Below are 17,473 nucleotides of genomic sequence, written 5' to 3'. Positions count from 1 at the left end.
GGGTTTAATTGTCTTTTTATATTAAACCCGATCATCTGAGATTGGGAGAAATCCGGTTTAATTGGTTCTAATTGCAGAACCGCACTTCTCAACGATGGGCTTCATCCAGCAGTGGACGGACCATGACTGCTGCCTGACCGACTTCGAGTGACCAACCACGTGGACACACCGAGGCGAGTGGGGGGTGAGGTCACGTGAGACCGGGGGAGGGTGTCGGGAGAGGCTTTTGGGGGGGGGGTCACGTGGGTACTGAGGGGGGCGTCACGTGGGACCGGCGAGGGGCTGTGGTGGAAGTGGTCACGTGGGACTGGGAAGGGGGTGTTAGAGGGATGGGCTTGGGGGGGGGAGTCACGTGGGACCAGACAGGCGGGTGGGGGGTGTAGAGGGGCGTGTCACGTGGGACCAGACAGGAGGGTTGGGGGGGAGATGTGGGGCGGGGATCACGTGGTCACGGGTGAAACCTGAGAATCCCGAGCCCCGCCCCAAAACAGGTCACGTGACGCGGAAGCGCTCACCCCCCCACCCACCGCGCGGTGACGTCACGTGACGTCTCGGCCCCGTGACCCGCGCCGCCATCTCTGCCCCAGCGAGACGCGGCCCGGACCCACACAGGTAGTGCTCCCTCCGCGGGCCCCTCTCGGGACCCCCTCGGGCCCCCCTCGGGCCCCCCTCGGACCCCCTTTGTCTCCTACACGTAGCGCCTCTAGAGGTTCCGCCCACGATCCAGCTCGATCCTGTGTAGTTACCCCTTAAATCCGCCACCAAGGACCCCTTTTCTCTCGGCACCGCCTCGATCCCCTCGCTCACCATACATGGATCCCCTTGATCCCCTTTGTAGGTGCTCTTGACCCCCCCCCCCCTCGCTGCCCCTTTATCCCTCCTACAGGCACCGCCTCTATAGGTTACCCCCCTCGAGTACCCGACGTGTACCCATCTCGGCCCCCCTTTATCCCGCCCACACAAATCGATTTCTCCTTTATATACGTCCCCTGACCCCCTTGTCGGGACCCCCCCCGTTTATCCTGCTCGTACGGTGTATCTCAACCCCCATTGAGCCTCGTCTCGTGAGTACTCCTTGAGACACCGGGAACTTTTCACTCGACTACCAGTTCCGCTTTTGCTGGTGCAGGTACAGTGCGGATTGTCACGGCGACGCTGCCGATGGACGGCACCCTCCTCGCTGCCGGCTTCGTGGCCGTCCCCATCTCCCTTCACTCCCTGACCCTCCCTTTTCCAGCTCTCCCAGCCTCTCTCCCAGCCTCTCCCTACGTCTCTCCCTGTGTCTCTCCCGACGTCTCCCTGCGTCTCTCCCAGCCTCTCCCGACGTCTCTCCCAGCCTCTCTCCGAGCCTCTCCCTGCGTCTCTCCCAGCCTCTCCCGACGTCTCTCCCAGCCTCTCTCCCAGCCTCTCCCTACGTCTCTCCCTACGTCTCTCCCTGCGTCTCTCCTAGCCTCTCCCTACGTCTCTCCCAGCCTCTCCCTACGTCTCTCCCGACGTCTCTCCCAGCCTCTCCCGACGTCTCTCCCAGCCTCTCCCGACGTCTCTCCCAGCCTCTCCCTACGTCTCTCCCTACGCCTCTCCCTGCGTCTCTCCCTACGCCTCTCCCTGCGTCTCTCCTAGCCTCTCCCTACGTCTCTCCCAGCCTCTCCCTACGTCTCTCCCTACGTCTCTCCCGACGTCTCTCCCCGCCTCTCCCGACGTCTCTCCCAGCCTCTCCCGACGTCTCTTCCAGCCTCTCCCTACGTCTCTCCCTACGTCTCTCCCGACGTCTCTCCCAGCCTCTCCCGACGTCTCTCCCAGCCTCTCCCGACGTCTCTCCCAGCCTCTCCCTACGTCTCTCCCTACGTCTCTCCCGACGTCTCTCCCCGCCTCTCCCGACGTCTCTCCCAGCCTCTCCCGACGTCTCTTCCAGCCTCTCCCTACGTCTCTCCCTACGTCTCTCCCGACGTCTCTCCCAGCCTCTCCCGACGTCTCTCCCAGCCTCTCCCGACGTCTCTCCCAGCCTCTCCCTACGTCTCTCCCGACGTCTCTCCCAGCCTCTCCCGACGTCTCTCCCAGCCTCTACCGACGTCTCTCCCAGCCTCTCCCTACGTCTCTCCCTACGTCTCTCCCAGCCTCTCCCGACGTCTCTCCCTACGTCTCTCCCTACGTCTCTCCCAGCCTCTCTCTACGTCTCTCCCTGCGTCTCTCCCAGCCTCTCCCGACGTCTCTCCCAGCCTCTCCCTACGTCTCTCCCTACGTCTCTCCCTACGTCTCTCCCAGCCTCTCCCGACGTCTCTCCCAGCCTCTCCCTACGTCTCTCCCAGCCTCTCCCTACGTCTCTCCCTGCGTCTGTCCCAGCCTCTCCCTACGTCTCTCCCTGCGTCTCTCCCAGCCTCTCCCGACGTCTCTCCCAGCCTCTCCCTACGTCTCTCCCAGCCTCTCACTACGTCTCTCCCTGCGTCTCTCCCAGCCTCTCCCAGCCTCTCCCTGCGTCTCTCCCAGCCTCTCTCCCAGCCTCTCCCTACGTCTGTCCCAGCCTCTCCCTGCGTCTCTCCCAGCCTCTCCTTCCCCGCTTGTCTCCCTATCCCAGATGTCCTTCCCTCTTCCCCCCCATCTTGTCTCCCCCTCTCTCTGCTGCCCCTCGTCTCCCTCCACCCCCTCTCACCTTCTGTCGGTCCTTCCGGTGTCCGGTTCGGGTGTCGTGGAAGGATCCGGTTGATGTTATGGATGTTGTATTGTGGTCCCGAAAACTGGACTTGTTATGAGTAGTAGTAGTTAGTGTGTGAGTGATCTGTAGTGGTAGCATTAGGGGTAGTGGTAGGCATAGTGTGGGTGGTCGGGGTAGTTGTAGAATAAATGTGGTTGGGGTCGTGTTAATGGTAGGGAGTGTGGTAGGGGTAGTGTGAATGGTATGGGTTGTGTAAATGGTAGGCAGAGTGGTAGTGTTAGTGTGTGGTAGGGATCGTGTTAATGGTAGGGGTAGTGATCAGATCCGTTGACCGTGTGACTCAGATGGAAACTGAATTGCGTCTCGAGATTATTTTATTCAACATGGGGGCTTATACGAGCACCGCTTCTTGATTCTTAGATTCGCTCTTGCCTCAAGTACCATGCTTTTCCACGCTGCTCTCCCTACTCCCTCTCTGCTTCTCCATTCTTTTCTCTCGGTTACTCTCCCTGCTGCTGCTCCCTCCTCCCAGTGTCCTTGTTCCCTCGTGATTCTGGATCCACGTGGCTCCTCGTGGCTCAGTAGATCGTGGGTGTTAGTGGTTGTGGTGTTAGTAGTGGTTGTGTTGGTGCTAGTAGTGGTTGTGGTGTTAGTGGTTGTGGTGTTAGTAGTGGTTGTGTTGGTGTTAGTGGTTGTGGGTGTCAGTAGTGGTTGTGTTGGTGTTAGTGGTTGTGGTGTTAGTAATGGTTGTGTTGGTGTTAGTGGTTGTGGTGTTAGTAGTGGTTGTGGTGTTAGTAGTGGTTGTGTTGGTGTTAGTGGTTGTGGTGTTTGTAGTGGTTGTGTTGGTGTTAGTGGTTGTTGTGTTGGTGTTAGTGGTTGTGGTGTTAGTAGTGGTTGTGTTGGTGTTAGTGGTGGTTGTGTTGGTGTTAGTGGTGGTTGTGTTGGTGTTAGTGGTTGTGGTGTTTGTAATGGTTGTTGGTGTTAGTGGTTGTGTTGGTGTTAGTGGTTGTGGTGTTAGTAGTGGTTGTGTTGGTGTTAGTAGTTGTGGTGTTAGTAGTGGTTGTGTTGGTGTTAGTGGCTGTGGTGTTAGTAGTGGTTGTGTTGGTGTTAGTGATTGTGGGTGTTTGTAGTGGTTCTATTGGTGTTAGTAGTGGTTGTGTTAGTGGTTGTGGTGTATGATTGCCAAAGTGCACCTAGCCTGGCACAAGCGCATTGGTAACGTCACCGCCACTCAGTGGCGAACGCCTGTGGTTGTGGTGGTTGTGGGTGTTGGTGGTGGAGCAGTGTTGTGTCGTGGTTAGCGCGCTCCTCTATCCACCCGTCGACCAACATCAGTGACGATTATCTGAAGCAATCTTGGGCCTCCCTTAGGTCGACTCAGCCTCAAATGGGTATCTAGTGTATGTGTGAGATGTTCATGGTGGTGTTAGTGATTGTGGTGTTGGCGGTGATGGTGGTGGTATTTATGATGATGTTCGATGAAGGTTGTAGTCTGAGTTGTGATGGTGTTGTGTTCATGGCATTGCCTTGTTTATGATAGACTGTTGATGGTGGTGATGTTGTGATGGTATTCATGTAAGTAATGTTGTTGATGTAGTAAGTGACGTAGTGATGTTGTTGGTATTGATGTAGTGATGGTGTTCATGTAGTAATCTTGTTGATGTAGTAAGTGACGTAGTGATGTATTCATGTAGTGAGTGACGTAGTGATGTGTTGATGTAGTGAGTGACGTAGAAGTGACGTAGTGACGTGTTGATGTAGTGAGTGACGTAGTGATTGATGGTGGTGACTTCCCTGTCGATCTGCCTCTCCCATTACGCGCTCTTGCTCTGGGGCAAAGTGAGTTATCCTGGTGGCGTGATGTGTTGATGTTCGGGTAGTGGTGATGTTAGGTATGGACCAAGTGATTTGGTATAATGCATTTTGATGTTCGAATCGTGGGTAGTGTTGTGAAGTTCTTATTGCAGTGAGTAGCAGTGTCGTTCGTGCTGATGTGGCGTTAAATTGGTAAAGGAGTGATGATAATGTTGTGATCGTGTTGTGAGTAGTGGGATGTTATTCTATCGACAAGTGTTGTTAGTAATGATGTGAAGTTAGTAGGATTGATGTAATGATAGTAAGTGATGTGATGTTGTTGTTGTGACGGTAGTATATTGAGTAGTGATAGTGTATTGATTAGTGTGGTCGTAATGTTAGTGATGTGGTTAATAAGCCGACGTGTTAAACTGGTTAATACTGTAGTGACAAATGTTGTGCAAGTCTGATCATGTGTATATGGTCATGTGCTCTGGGGGTGGTGATGGTGGTGATGATGATGATGAGTAATGTCAGTCGCCTGGTAGTGTTGTCATGGTAAAATAACAATAATTGACATCCCTTTGTGAATCCATTGCTGGATGAAGGCATTCATACTTAATGTCAGTCAAGATAGGGGTTTAAAGTAGTGATGATGATGTGAGGGATGTTAGTTACACTGAGTAGTGTTCTGCTACTACTGTGATGTTGAGTGCATTGTGTTGTGAATGTGTGGGTCTGCGTGTCTTTGTGTGTCAGTGTCTCTGTGTGAATCTGTGTGTGAGTCTTCTGTGTGTCTCTGTTTGAGTGCGTGTGGTTCTGTATGGGGCTATGGGTCTCCGAGCGACAGTCGGTCATAGGCAAAGGGGAAGAGGCAGGTCTTGAGCCTAGCAGGGGCAGGGGGTCGACAGCACGGATGGCTGGAGGAAGAGTGTTCTAGACAATAGGGGCAGCAGAGGAGAATGAGCGACCTCCCACCGAGCGAAGGAGTGGAGGGGAGAGGTAGGAGAGTTCCTGGAAGGAGTACAGTGATATGAGAGGGGAGAAATTGGAGAGTTCGTGGAAGTAAGGGGAGAGGTAGGCAGGGTCGAGAGCCCAGTGTGGTGTTGTGATGACGTGGTGATGTTGATGTGGTGAGTAGTGGAGTTGTGGTGATGTTGGTGTGGTGAGTAGTGGTGTTGTGGTGATGTTGGTGTGGTGAGTAGTAGAGTTGTGATCACGTGGTGATGTTTGTGTGGTGAGTAGTGGTGTTGTGGTGATGTTGGTGTGGTGAGTAGTGGAGTTGTGGTGATGTTGGTGTGGTGAGTATTGGTGTTGTGGTGATGTTGGTGTGGAGAGTAGTGGAGTTGTGGTGATGTTGGTGTGGTGAGTAGTGGAGTTGTGGTGATGTTGGTGTGGTGAGTAGTGGTGTTGTGGTGATGTTGGTGTGGTGAGTAGTGGAGTTGTGGTGATGTTGGTGTGGTGAGTAGTGGAGTTGTGGTGATGTTGGTGTGGTGAGCAGAGGTGTTGTGGTGATGTTGATGTGGTGAGTAGTGGTGTTGTGGTGATGTTGGTGTGGTGAGTAGTGGAGTTGTGGTGATGTTGGTGTGGTGAGCAGTGGTGTTGTGGTGATGTTGGTGTGGTGAGTAGTGGTGTTGTGGTGATGTTGGTGTGGTGAGCAGTGGTGTTGTGGTGATGTTGGTGTGGTGAGCAGTGGTGTTGTGGTGATGTTGGTGTGGTGAGTAGTGGTGTTGTGGTGATGTTTGTGTGGTGAGCAGTGGTGTTGTGATGACGTGGTGAGCAGTGGTGTTGTGGTGATGTTGATGTGGTGTGGCAGTGGTGTTGTGATGATGTTGGTGTGGGGAGTAGTGGTGTTGTGGTGATGTTGGTGTGGTGAGTAGTGGTGTTGTGGTGATGTTGGTGTGGTGGGCAGTTTGTTATGGTGATGTTTGTGTGGCGAGTAGTTGTGTTGTGAGGTTGCTGTGATGTCGTGTTTGGAGTGATGTCAGGTCTATTAGCAATGCTGGATCACGTGCGCTGTGTGGTGAGAGGTCACTGATGAGTTGCTTGGTTGTTGTCGTGGTGTTGGACGACCGTTTTGTTGTGTTATGTCATGTGTTGTGCTAGTTATGTGGTGTTGTGTTGCTTGTGTAGTGTTCTACGTTTTGCTGGCTGTGTAGTGTTGTGGTGTGTTGTGCTGGTTGTGGTGTGGTGTGTAATGGTGTGTTGTGTTGGTTGTGTAGTGTTATGGTGTGTTGTGCCGATGGTGTTTGCGGTGTGTCGTGCTGGTTGTATAGTGGTGTGTTGTGCTAGTTGTGTAGCGGTGTGTTGTGCTGGTTGTGTTGTGTGGTGTTGTGCTGTTTGTGTAGTTTTGTGGTGTGTCGTGCTGTTGTGCCGCAATAGTGGGGAGAGGCTGCGCACTGCCTTGGCTCGGCGCCCTGTGACCCCAGCCTCCTTCCCCCCTCCCCTCACACTTGAGCCTCTTGGGTCCTCTTTCAACTCCAGTTCATGATCCCTGACCCCTCGACCCTGACCGCTCACCCTTGACCTGCTTAGTCGTAGGAGGCTCAGCTCTGCTGATGAGTGCGGCTGACACCGAAACCTTCCATGCACAAAACTCGCCAAGACTCGCCCCTCCACACATCCCTCACTCTCACCCTGCCATACTCGCTTATCCAGACTCAACAACCTCACTCTCAATCGCCCCAACTCACCCCCGACTCACCCCCGACTCACCTGTGTGTCTGTCTGTGCCGGCAGACTCCGCCATGACTTCCCGCAAGAAGGTTCTGCTCAAGGTGATCATTCTCGGAGACTCTGGGTACGTGCACACGTGCACACACGTCAACGCACTTACACATACTTACACGTACAGAGATTCCCCGTGTAGCCTTAACAGACTATTGGGGCAAGTGCTGTTAGTGAGCACCTATGAAGGCTGGAACGGCACATGAGGAGGTGGGTGGCCAGCGCCATGCTTGGCCGCCGTTGTTTCCCCAGTGGCGATGTTTACACACCACATCAGGTACTCATTTCAGGATGAATCGGCCTCGGGGAGGCCCAGGACCGGTTCAGATAATCGTCACTGGTGTTGGCCGTGGGCGAGAGTCGAACTCGGGTTGCTGAGTTTGTAGTGCAACGTGCTAACCACTGCGCCACTGACCCCCCCACGCAGGTATACAGGGATCCCCCATGTAGCCTCAAACAGACAGTTGGGGCATGTGCTGTTAGGGGACTTGCACGCTCTGATAAATGTAGGCCGTAGCTTCTGAATGGGGCTTTGTAGTTGATGGCTGTAGGGCTGTGCGCGTGTCTGTGTGTCTGCATGCGTGTGTGCGGACTTGTGTGTGTGTGCGTAGCTGTGTGTGTGTCACCCCTACAAGTCTATAAGGCAAAATGTGGGGAGCGGCAGTGTCGCGGTTAGCGCACTTCGCTATAAACATCACAACTGGGGAGACAAATGCGGCCAAGTGTGGCTCTTAGCCATACCGCCCTCTCGTGTGCCGTGCCGGCCTTCATAATCGCAAACTCGCTAACAGCCCTTGCCCCAACATCCTGTTAATGGCTAGACGGGACATCTTGGGCACAGGCCCTTGCTGACAGCATTTGGCCCGGCAGTGTATAGAACTACACGGGGGACCTGTGCCTGTGTGTGCGAGCGCAGGGTGGGGAAGACGTCGCTCATGAACCAGTACGTGAACAAGAAATTCAGCAATCAGTACAAAGCGACCATCGGCGCGGACTTCCTCACCAAGGAAGTGATGGTGGATGACCGGCTCGTCACCATGCAGGTGTCGCTCGCCCCCCACGCTCACCCACGCTCACCTCTACTCACCCACGCTCAACTCTACTCACAGATACTCATCCGTGCTCGCACCTATTTGCTCCGAGTCCCCGTTCGTCCCCTCTCACCCACGCTCACCCTCGTCTTCACTTATCCTGAGCCGCGCTCGTTCACCCGCCCTCGCCTCAAGCCCATGCTCATCCACAGTGAGCTCGCCCACTCGCTCCTGCTAACCCCAACCCACTCCTCACCTCAGGCCCACTCACCCCCGGCTCCTCACCAGTGAGCGTTCTCGGTGTACTTTGAGAGACGTTTCTACGTGTCGCAGACTCTGGGACCCCGCGGGGTCAGGAGCGGCACCAGTCTGAGAGTTGCCTTCTGTCTCATGTCTCGGTGTGTTTCAACATCTGCGTGTGGGTGTGTGTACTGTGTCTGCCTGTGTCCTGTCGATGACGTCCCTGCCTTCAAGTGTCCTTGTGTCCTTTGTAGCCGAAACGTCGTGAGAATTATTTTATTATGTTTAATTTTTATTATTTTATTATTTCCCTTCTACGTGACTTTACCGAAAGAACCAAGAAGATGTCCTTGTGTTTCGAACTGGGACACGGTGGGACAGGAGCGATTCCACTCCCTGGGCGTCTCTCTCGCTGTCTCATGTCCCCACGTCTCCCCCCCCCCCCCCCCCCCCCGTGTGTTGTCCCCCTGCGTCTAGATCTGGGACACGGCAGGGCAGGAGCGGTTCCAGTCGCTGGGCGTGGCGTTCTACCGCGGCGCCGACTGTTGTGTGCTGGTGTTCGACGTGACGCAGCCCGGCACGTTCAAGACGCTGGACAGCTGGCGTGACGAGTTCCTCATCCAGGCGTCGCCACGCGACCCTGAGAACTTCCCCTTCGTGGTGCTCGGCAACAAGATCGACATGGAGAACAGACAGGTGGGAGAGATGAAGAGGGAGACACGGGAAAGAGAGAGAGACTGAAGAGAGAGTGGTAGCATTATAGTTAGCACTACATTACAAAATCCCGCGACACTAGATAAATTACCCGCTTACGGCCAACATCAGTGACGAAATTAATGTACCAGCCTTTGGGACTCCCCCAGTTCTACTCGGTCTGAATGAGTACCCTGTGCGGTGCAAAAACATCTGCACTGGGGAGACAAAGGCGGCCGGGCGCGGTCCTGGTCACGACACACTCCTCGTGTGCCATTCGGGCAGCCGCAGGTACTCGCTTAACACTTCCCCGTTCCGTGATGACTGCAAGTTGCAGGGTGGGGTCCCGTTCACCGCTGAAACCCAGAATGTGCAAGCAGTTAGCGTACATTTTATTGAGAGGCATAGCGCCATTGTTTTTAAAGACATTGTACTCACCGCAGAGAACTGTAGCGACACAACCGCACACTCTGATAGCTGGCGCCAAACTGTGCCACACGCCCTCCCGCATGGCCTTGTGGGAGCCTCGGCACCGAAAAAGTGATTTCATTTCAGTTTTTCTTCTGGTCCCGTTCCGATGACAGGCCATCAGAATGAAAAATGGTGAACAGCTCTTGGCCCCTGCAGCCTGAGTGTGCTACCCAGGGGACCTTTGGCTTTATCTGTGAGTCCCTGTGGTCCCCAGGTCCCGACGAAGCGTGCCCAGACCTGGTGTCAGAACAAGAACGACGTCCCCTACTTTGAGACGAGCGCCAAGGAGGCGATCAACGTGGAGCAGGCCTTCCAGACCATCGCTCGCAACGCGCTCAAACAGGTACCACCAGCGTCAACACCATCAACACCATCAACACCATCACCAGCATCATCACCAACTTCAACAACGTCGAATACAACCAACGTCAATAACATCTAGATTTGAAGCTTTCGTGACTGCAAGGATTCATATTCTTAGGTTTTTTCGGTAAAGTCACGTAGGTAAAAAATTAAAATAAAATAAAAAAGTCACGTAGGTAAAAAATTAAAATAAAATAAAAATCACGACGTTTCGGAGTCAACACAAGCTTCTGTCTTGTGTTGCCTCCGAAACGTCGTGATTTTTATTTTATTTTTATTTTACTTTTATTAATTTAAATGTTTTACCTACGTGACTTTACCGAAAAACCTAAGAATATGTCAATAACATCATCGTCATCGCCATCACTAACATTTACATCAACATAAATATCATCACCACCTTCACTACCACCATCATCACCACCACCATTAACATCAACACCACCATCACCACAAACATCAGCAACATAGAATAGAACCAACATCAATAATGTCACCATCACCATTCACGAACATCACCGCCATCGCCACCATGCTCATCATAAACATCACCATGAGTACCATTAATGCCTCTCGCATCACCAACATCACAACCATCATGCAACTTCAAACAACATCGTCAACATCGTATGTCTGAGTATTTGTGTATGTATGTATGCATAGTGTAGTGGGGAGCGATAGTGTAGTGGTTAGGCAAAGCTGCGCTATGAACCAACCATGAGATCTAAATTCAATCCCCGCTCTCAGCCAACACAAGTGACGAATATCTGAACTGGTGCTGGGTTTCCCCTAGGTTGACTCGGCCTCAAATGAGTACCTGGTGCGGTGTGTAAACATCGCCACCGGGAGCACAAAAGTGTTTGAGCGTGGTGCTGGCCACCCATCCCCTCTTGGACTGTGCCTGCATTCATAGGCGCTCGCAAACAGCACTTCCCCTAAAAGTCTGTTAAGGCTACACGGCGGGGAATATTTGTCTTTCTGTTTGCATATCTGTGTGTGTATGAGTATCTGTGTTTGTCTTTGTGCACCCAGCCTGGCACGAGTGCCGTAGTGACACCACCACCACCAAATGGCCAATGGCGGTTGTTGTATCTTTGTGTACATTTATATTAGGTGGAGTGTGTACAGAGGTGGATCTGTATATTGGTATGTATATATCTCCATGTATCTCACATATCTGTGTGTGTGTCCGTCCCTGTGTGTGTGTGTATTAGGAGACGGAGGTGGAGCTGTATAACGAGTTTCCCGATCAGATCAAGTTGACCAACAACGACAAACCAAAATCCAGCAGCTGCTGCTAGAGCGGGGCTCGCTGCTCACGGTTCACTCGCCGATCACGCACCGCTCACTCACAGCTCACTCACGACTCGCCGCTCACTCACGGCTCACTCACGGCTCACTCACGGCTCACTCACGACTCACCGCTCACTCACGGCTCACTCACGGCTCACTCACGGCTCTCTCACGGCTCACTCACCGCTCACTCACCGCTCACTCACCGCTCACGCACGGCTCACTCACGGCTCACTCACGGCTCACTCAGCCCTCACGCAAGGCTCACCGCTCACTCGGCCCTCACGCACGACTCACTCAGCGCTCAGGCACGGCTCACTCACGGCTCACTCAGCGCTCAGGCACGGCTCGCACACATCCACCCAGCCTTCGTCGCACCTCTCGCTCACATCGCACCGAGCTCTCACTCAAAGCTCCATCACCACAGCTCTTAAGAACACCGACTCACACCCATCTCCTCCACCTCGCACACACAAAGAGCTCACACCCACACACACACGCCGAGCATCACGCACACACTGTACACAGACACTAGTGCACAAGTCTCGTCGCCTGTCAATTCACACACCCTGCTAACACACGCCCGGTAGCATGCTCTCACACACATCCTTGTTAACATTCACACGCGCGCACACGCCACGTCGCAGGGTGTAACGCACACGCACTTGGCGCTTGCACATCTTCCCCCCCACCCCCCACGTGGGGGGAGGTGGGGGGGCAAGGGGAGTTTGAATAACATTATAAATACAATTCTAACGTCGCCCCTCGCGTAGTTCCCCGTGTCGCCCCGCATAATTCCCTGTGTTACCCTTCGAGTCCCCCCCGTGTCGCCCCACCAAGAGTCGGTCCCTGTCGTTCCTCGCATAGCCCCCTGTTGGCACCCCACCAAATCATCCCTGTGTTTAGCCCTTAGTCCCTTGTGTCAACCCACCAAGAGGCGGTCCCTGTTGCCTCGCGCAGAGCCCCTTTGTGTCACCCTACCAAATCGATCCTTGTGTTGCCCCTTGCATAGTCCCCTGCGTCGCCCACACCCACCTTACCAATATTCACGGAGTTATGGGGGGCAGAAGTTGAAACGGATAATTGGAGGACAAGTTTGCTTGTAGAGTTATAGAACTGCCTTTGCTTTGCTCTCCCCTAACTCTCCCACCTTGCCTCTCTTCACCCTCTCTTCCTCCTCGCTCTCATCTCTCTCTGCCCCCCGCCACCCACTCCCGGGGGCTGTGGTGTCGGGCTCACAAGGGGGGTCTTAATTTAGGACCCCTTGGCACCCCCTATAAGACCCCAAGACCAGGCCATGCTCCTTGTGTTATGTCTATCCCCAGTACCCCAGATTTCCTGGTTCCCCGAAGTTCGGCCAGACAGATTCTCTTGGTGATGACCGCCTCTCACTGGAACCACAGACAATTAGACAACATTGGTGTATGGGTCATGAGCCCTCAAAGAGCAGAGGGGGGGGGGGTAAAGAGGGAACCGGAGGTTGGGGGCGGGGAGTTAGTGGTTATCCCTTTGATCCCGTCTCCCACCCCTGTTCCCTATGACGCTGCACTGCCCTGACCCCCTTTGCTGCACCGCTGCCCCCCTCCTGTGCCTGTATCCCCCGCTACACCCCACCCTTTCCGCCGTTACCACCCCCTGGGTCTCGGTCTCTGTCTCTCAACATCTCTCCTTCTCTCGCTCGGTTTCCCTTCCTGCCCCTCTTCTTCCTCTTCGTCTCTCCTCCCTCCGTCACCACCACCGGTGTCTGGACATACGTTTCTCTTTCAAATGATGAGTCAAAATCCAGGGGAGGAATTTCAATTATGATGGTGGTGGTGGTGGAGTTGGTGGTGGAGCAGGTTGTGGTAATTTTTTGTTATTTTAAATTTCTTGTTTTCTTTGCAAGCTATTACCTGTGGCATGACTATGATGATGATGATGACGATGATGATTATTGTTGTAAAAAAAAAACCCCAATATATCCCGTATAAAGATGACCGATTCCTCCGCGTGTCTTTTCTCTGAGGGGTCGGGGTCGGCATGACGGTCAGGGTTAGCTTGAAGGGGTCACATTAGGGGTCACCCACCCCCCCCCCCCCCCTTGGGGTTCTCTGTGAACGGAGAGTAAGGGGTGGGGGGGGCAACTTGATTGGGGGTTCGGGCACCCACTTGGGGGGGGGGGGGCGACCCAGTCCCCTCTGTATGGCGAGAGGGGGGGGGGGGTCTGGTTTGAACCTGTGACCTCCAAAGGGGATGCTGCCGAGTTCATCTCACGTGATCATGAGCGCTGCGAGGAGGTGGTGGTGGACGATGTGGTTAACGAGGTGATGGTGGCAAAGGGACTCGCTGATAATTGAGGAAATGGTTATTGAGGTGATGGAGGTGGTGGCGATTGAGTGGGGAAGTAGGTGATTCGGGAGATGATTTAGGGAGGGAGATGTGGAATATGGTGGTGACAGGAGCTGATGGTGAGTGTGTCGTAATGATGATCATGGTGGGGGGGGGGGGTCGCGTTGCATCTTGGGAGTATGTTCAATTCACCCACGGAGCTGGGCAGCACAGCGTGTTTGCGGTCACGTGATGCGTGTGAGGGGTGGGGAGGGGGAACCTGCCTGGAGGCCACGTTCTATGATGCTCGACTGGTGCACGTGTGTGGCAGCCGCTCCCTCGCTCCGTCGGCAAGCAGTGGACAAAAGTACCCCTCGTATATAAACATCATTAAGGGCCTCGGACTTTCTGCCATTAAATAAGCGGACAATGTCGTCTCCTTCACATCTGTCTCTTCACCTATTTTTACACGTCCCATCAGCCCCGCGGGCTTCTGGGAGTGCACAATTGCAGCAGCGTTTTCAACGCAAGCGAAAACAACGCTTGACTTGAGCCGGTGTCGACATTCAGTGGCTCGAGAAGTATTCCGTTGTTTTGCTTGAACCAGTGCTGCCGAGCTGCCAAGGTGTCTTATCGACAAGGTCGCTCCGTGCTAGACGCGGGGGGTCCCCAGTTCGATTCGAAACCTCGAGGCAGTTCACAGAACGGAGTCGCTCGCGAACGCGTCTCAATGTTGGCCCCGTCCACGGCTCGGGAAATCACGCCCACGCCCATATTAGGAGTTAAAATGTAAAAAATAATAGGTTTGGGGACGTCCATAAATGACGTCACGCACCTGGGGGGGTGGGGTCAGACATTTGTGATGATGTGTAACGAGGGAGGGGGGAATGAGACATGTGACGTCACATCAAAATGCGCAACTTTAAATACATATAGAATTGTTATAACACTAATTTCGATTTGAAGCTTTCGTGACTGCAGGGATTCATCTTCTTGGCTCTTTCGGTAAAGTCACGTAGAAGGGAAATAATAAAATAATTATAAAAAACATAATAAAATACAAAGTAATAAAAAGAAAACATAATAAAATACAAAGTATTTTATTATGTTTTATTATTATTTTATTATTATTAAGAACCAAGAATATAACACAAATTTTTATAACAACAATCCTACAACATCAGAGTGCAGCGCCACATTAAATACGCACTACAATGACAATAGTTTAAAGCGATTTGAAGCAGTTTTATTTTCAAAATGGAAATATGTTTTGGGGGGGGGCAGAGCTTTGTGACGTCATATTTGAGGGGGGGGGGGGTCTGAATTTTTGTGACGTCGTGTGACGAGTGGGGGGGGGGAGTCAAAAATCGTCCAAAATCGTGTGACGTAATTTATGGACGGCCCCTTTTACCCTTTCTGGCAATAAAACAGGCGGCGTGAAGATGTTCAAACACCAAATTGAAACCCTTTTCAAGGAATCAAGCCTGCATTAAACCACAAGTACGTATTCTTAGGTTCTTTATCGGTAAAGTCACGTAGGTAAAATAAATAAATTGATAATTTTAATTTAAAAAATATTTAAATTAATAAAGTCACGTAGGTAAAAAATTAAAATGAATAATTTTAATTAAAAAAAATATTAAAATGAATAATTTTAATGTTTTACCTACGTGACTTTACCGGAAAAAAACCTAAGAATATGAATCCTTGCAAGTCACGAAAGCTTCAAATCTAGAAACACACGTACGCACTCTGGTGAGACTAGGCCCGAAAGAATGTTGCTCTGTCTGGTGTAGGCCATTCAGTTAAAAAGACAATGCAAATATTATCAGAGCATATTGTTTGCATGTTCAACACAAGTACCGTGTGTGGTTTGGGGCCGTCCATAAATGACGTCACGAGATTTTGGACGATTTTTGACCCACACCCCCCCTCGTCACAAAAAGTCAGACCCCCCCCCCCCCTCAAATATAACGTCACAAAGCTCTGCCCCCCCCCCCAAATAAAACATGCTTCAAATCGCTTTAAACTACAGTATTGTCATTGTAGTGCGTATTTAATGTGGCGCTGCACTCTGATGTTGTAGGAGTGCTGTTATAAGAATTAGTGTTGTTATAACAATTATATATTTATTTAAAGTTGCGCATTTTGATGTGACGTCGCATTTCTCAAACCCCCCCTCGTCACACATCGTCACACATGTCTGACCCCCCCTCCCCCCAGATGCGTGACGTCATTTATGGACGGCCCCTTAATGCAGTACATGATTCCTTGAAAAATGTTTCTATTTAGTGTTTGAACATCTTCACATCTCTTGGTTTAATGCCAGAAGGGGTTAAACCTATTTATATTTTTTCATATTTTGATACCTGGCAAAAAAGGTCCCATTTAGGAGTCCAATTGTTTCGAAACGTCGTGATCTATTATTTTTCTACCTACGTGACTTTACCGAAAGAACCAAAGAGTATGGATTCCTGCAGTCACGAAAGCTTCAAATCAAGAACACATTCCTGCGGAGGGAGCTGGTAGGAACGTTGGGTTGCTCGGTCAATGGCCTGCAGGGTCAACGGCGGCGTGGTGTATTCCGCAAATATGCCCGACTGTGAGGGCGGGCACAAGCCGGCGTGAGTAGGTTAAACGTTGAGTTTTATAAGGGCACCACGGGGTGACCAGCCCCTCCCCACCCAACCCCTTCCCACCCAGCCCATCCCCACCCTCCCCTCCCCACCCAGCCCCTCCCTGCACGACGGACGGACACAATAATCCCCTGTGGGCTGGTGGAACCAGTGGGCTCCTACCAGTATTAATTGTTTAGAACTCTGGGACATGGCCATTATGAACACCTGGTGAGCCCACTGCTGCTGATGATGATGAGCAGGGCTTGTCATGGTTAAACTCAATCTCGATTTATTTATTTTTAAACCGCAACACTCCCGTCAATGTTATAATTTCACGTGCTACGAAGGAGGGCCGTTACCCCGAAACGTCGCCAAAATAAATTTCGATTTAAAGCTTTCGTGACTGCATGCAGGTATTCATCTTCTTGGTTCCTTCGGTAAAGTCACGTAGAATGGAAATAATAAAACATAATAAAATAATATAATATAATAAAATAATAATATAATAATAGTTGCCCCCCTCTAAGGCCCCACACAGCAACGGTGTTGTTATTGACACTCGGGACGTGTTGAGTTGTCTCTGCTCGTGCACCACTTGCGACGCAGCAGCAGCATCGCCAGGTAATTCGTGGAATGTTAATGACATCACCGCAGTCAATTAAGCCTCATCGCTGCTGATTGCTTAATTAGGCAGAGGCCTGCACATGCCGTCGGGTGTGGTTGGGACGGTGATGGGCTCATCGTCATCAGCCATGGTCAATCCACTGCTGGATGAGTATCCTGCGATGTAGCGATCCACCCGATGAAACTTACTGCTCTGCTGCGTGGTCCAGATATCTTGTGACCCCCCCATTTAATTCTTTAAAACTTAATCTTTTCAGCATTTATGTATTTATTTAACACATGCATATGCAAAGGAAAACTGTTAGGGGTCATTTGTTGGGGGTCACAAGACATCTGGAGCACCCTCTGCACTGCGAGGAGCTGATCTCATCTCTTCTCATTAAATCATCATGAGCCCATTGGGAGGCGTGGCTAACGTGGCGTTAATGGATTGGGGCGGGGCTACTACGGGGGGGGGCTTGGATCACGTGACAAGGTTAATTGGCTGCCGCGCGGGGAGAAGCGGGATTTGAATCCGGGGTGCTCACGAGGACTTGCGCGTACATACACACACGTAGAGCTCCACACAAAGTCACACGTGTACACACGGATAGACACGTGTACACACACACACGTAGAGCTCCACACAAAGTCACACGTGTACACACGGATAGACACGTGTA

The 17,473-nt window shown here is 52.1% G+C and overlaps 1 protein-coding gene across 1 annotated transcript; it reads left to right on the top strand.

Moving 5' to 3' along the window:
• The first annotated feature begins 508 nt into the window (after positions 1-508).
• On the top strand, positions 509-13,238 carry RAB7A (RAB7A, member RAS oncogene family). The gene is made up of 6 exons (XM_078876509.1): positions 509-612; positions 7,184-7,244; positions 8,088-8,214; positions 8,920-9,138; positions 9,821-9,949; positions 11,184-13,238. The coding sequence occupies exons 2-6, from the start codon at positions 7,192-7,194 to the stop codon at positions 11,268-11,270; spliced, it is 615 nt and encodes a 204-aa protein (XP_078732635.1). The 5' UTR covers positions 509-612; positions 7,184-7,191; the 3' UTR covers positions 11,271-13,238.
• Positions 13,239-17,473: the final 4,235 nt, after the last annotated feature.

Source organism: Lampetra fluviatilis, chromosome 44, assembly GCF_964198595.1.
Source record: "Lampetra fluviatilis chromosome 44, kcLamFluv1.1, whole genome shotgun sequence".
NCBI lineage: Eukaryota > Metazoa > Chordata > Hyperoartia > Petromyzontiformes > Petromyzontidae > Lampetra > Lampetra fluviatilis.
The sequence above is the reverse complement of the archived record's forward strand: the minus strand, read 5'-3'. Positions and strand labels throughout refer to the sequence as shown.

Bases quoted from the DNA above. Each gene is read 5' to 3' on its own strand.
- RAB7A (XM_078876509.1), top strand. From the start codon at position 7,192: ATGACTTCCCGCAAGAAGGTTCTGCTCAAGGTGATCATTCTCGGAGAC. The intron at 7,245-8,087 runs GTACGTGCACAC...GTGCGAGCGCAG, and splicing joins ATCATTCTCGGAGACTCTGG to GGTGGGGAAGACGTCGCTCA. The intron at 9,950-11,183 runs GTACCACCAGCG...TGTGTGTATTAG, and splicing joins CTCGCAACGCGCTCAAACAG to GAGACGGAGGTGGAGCTGTA.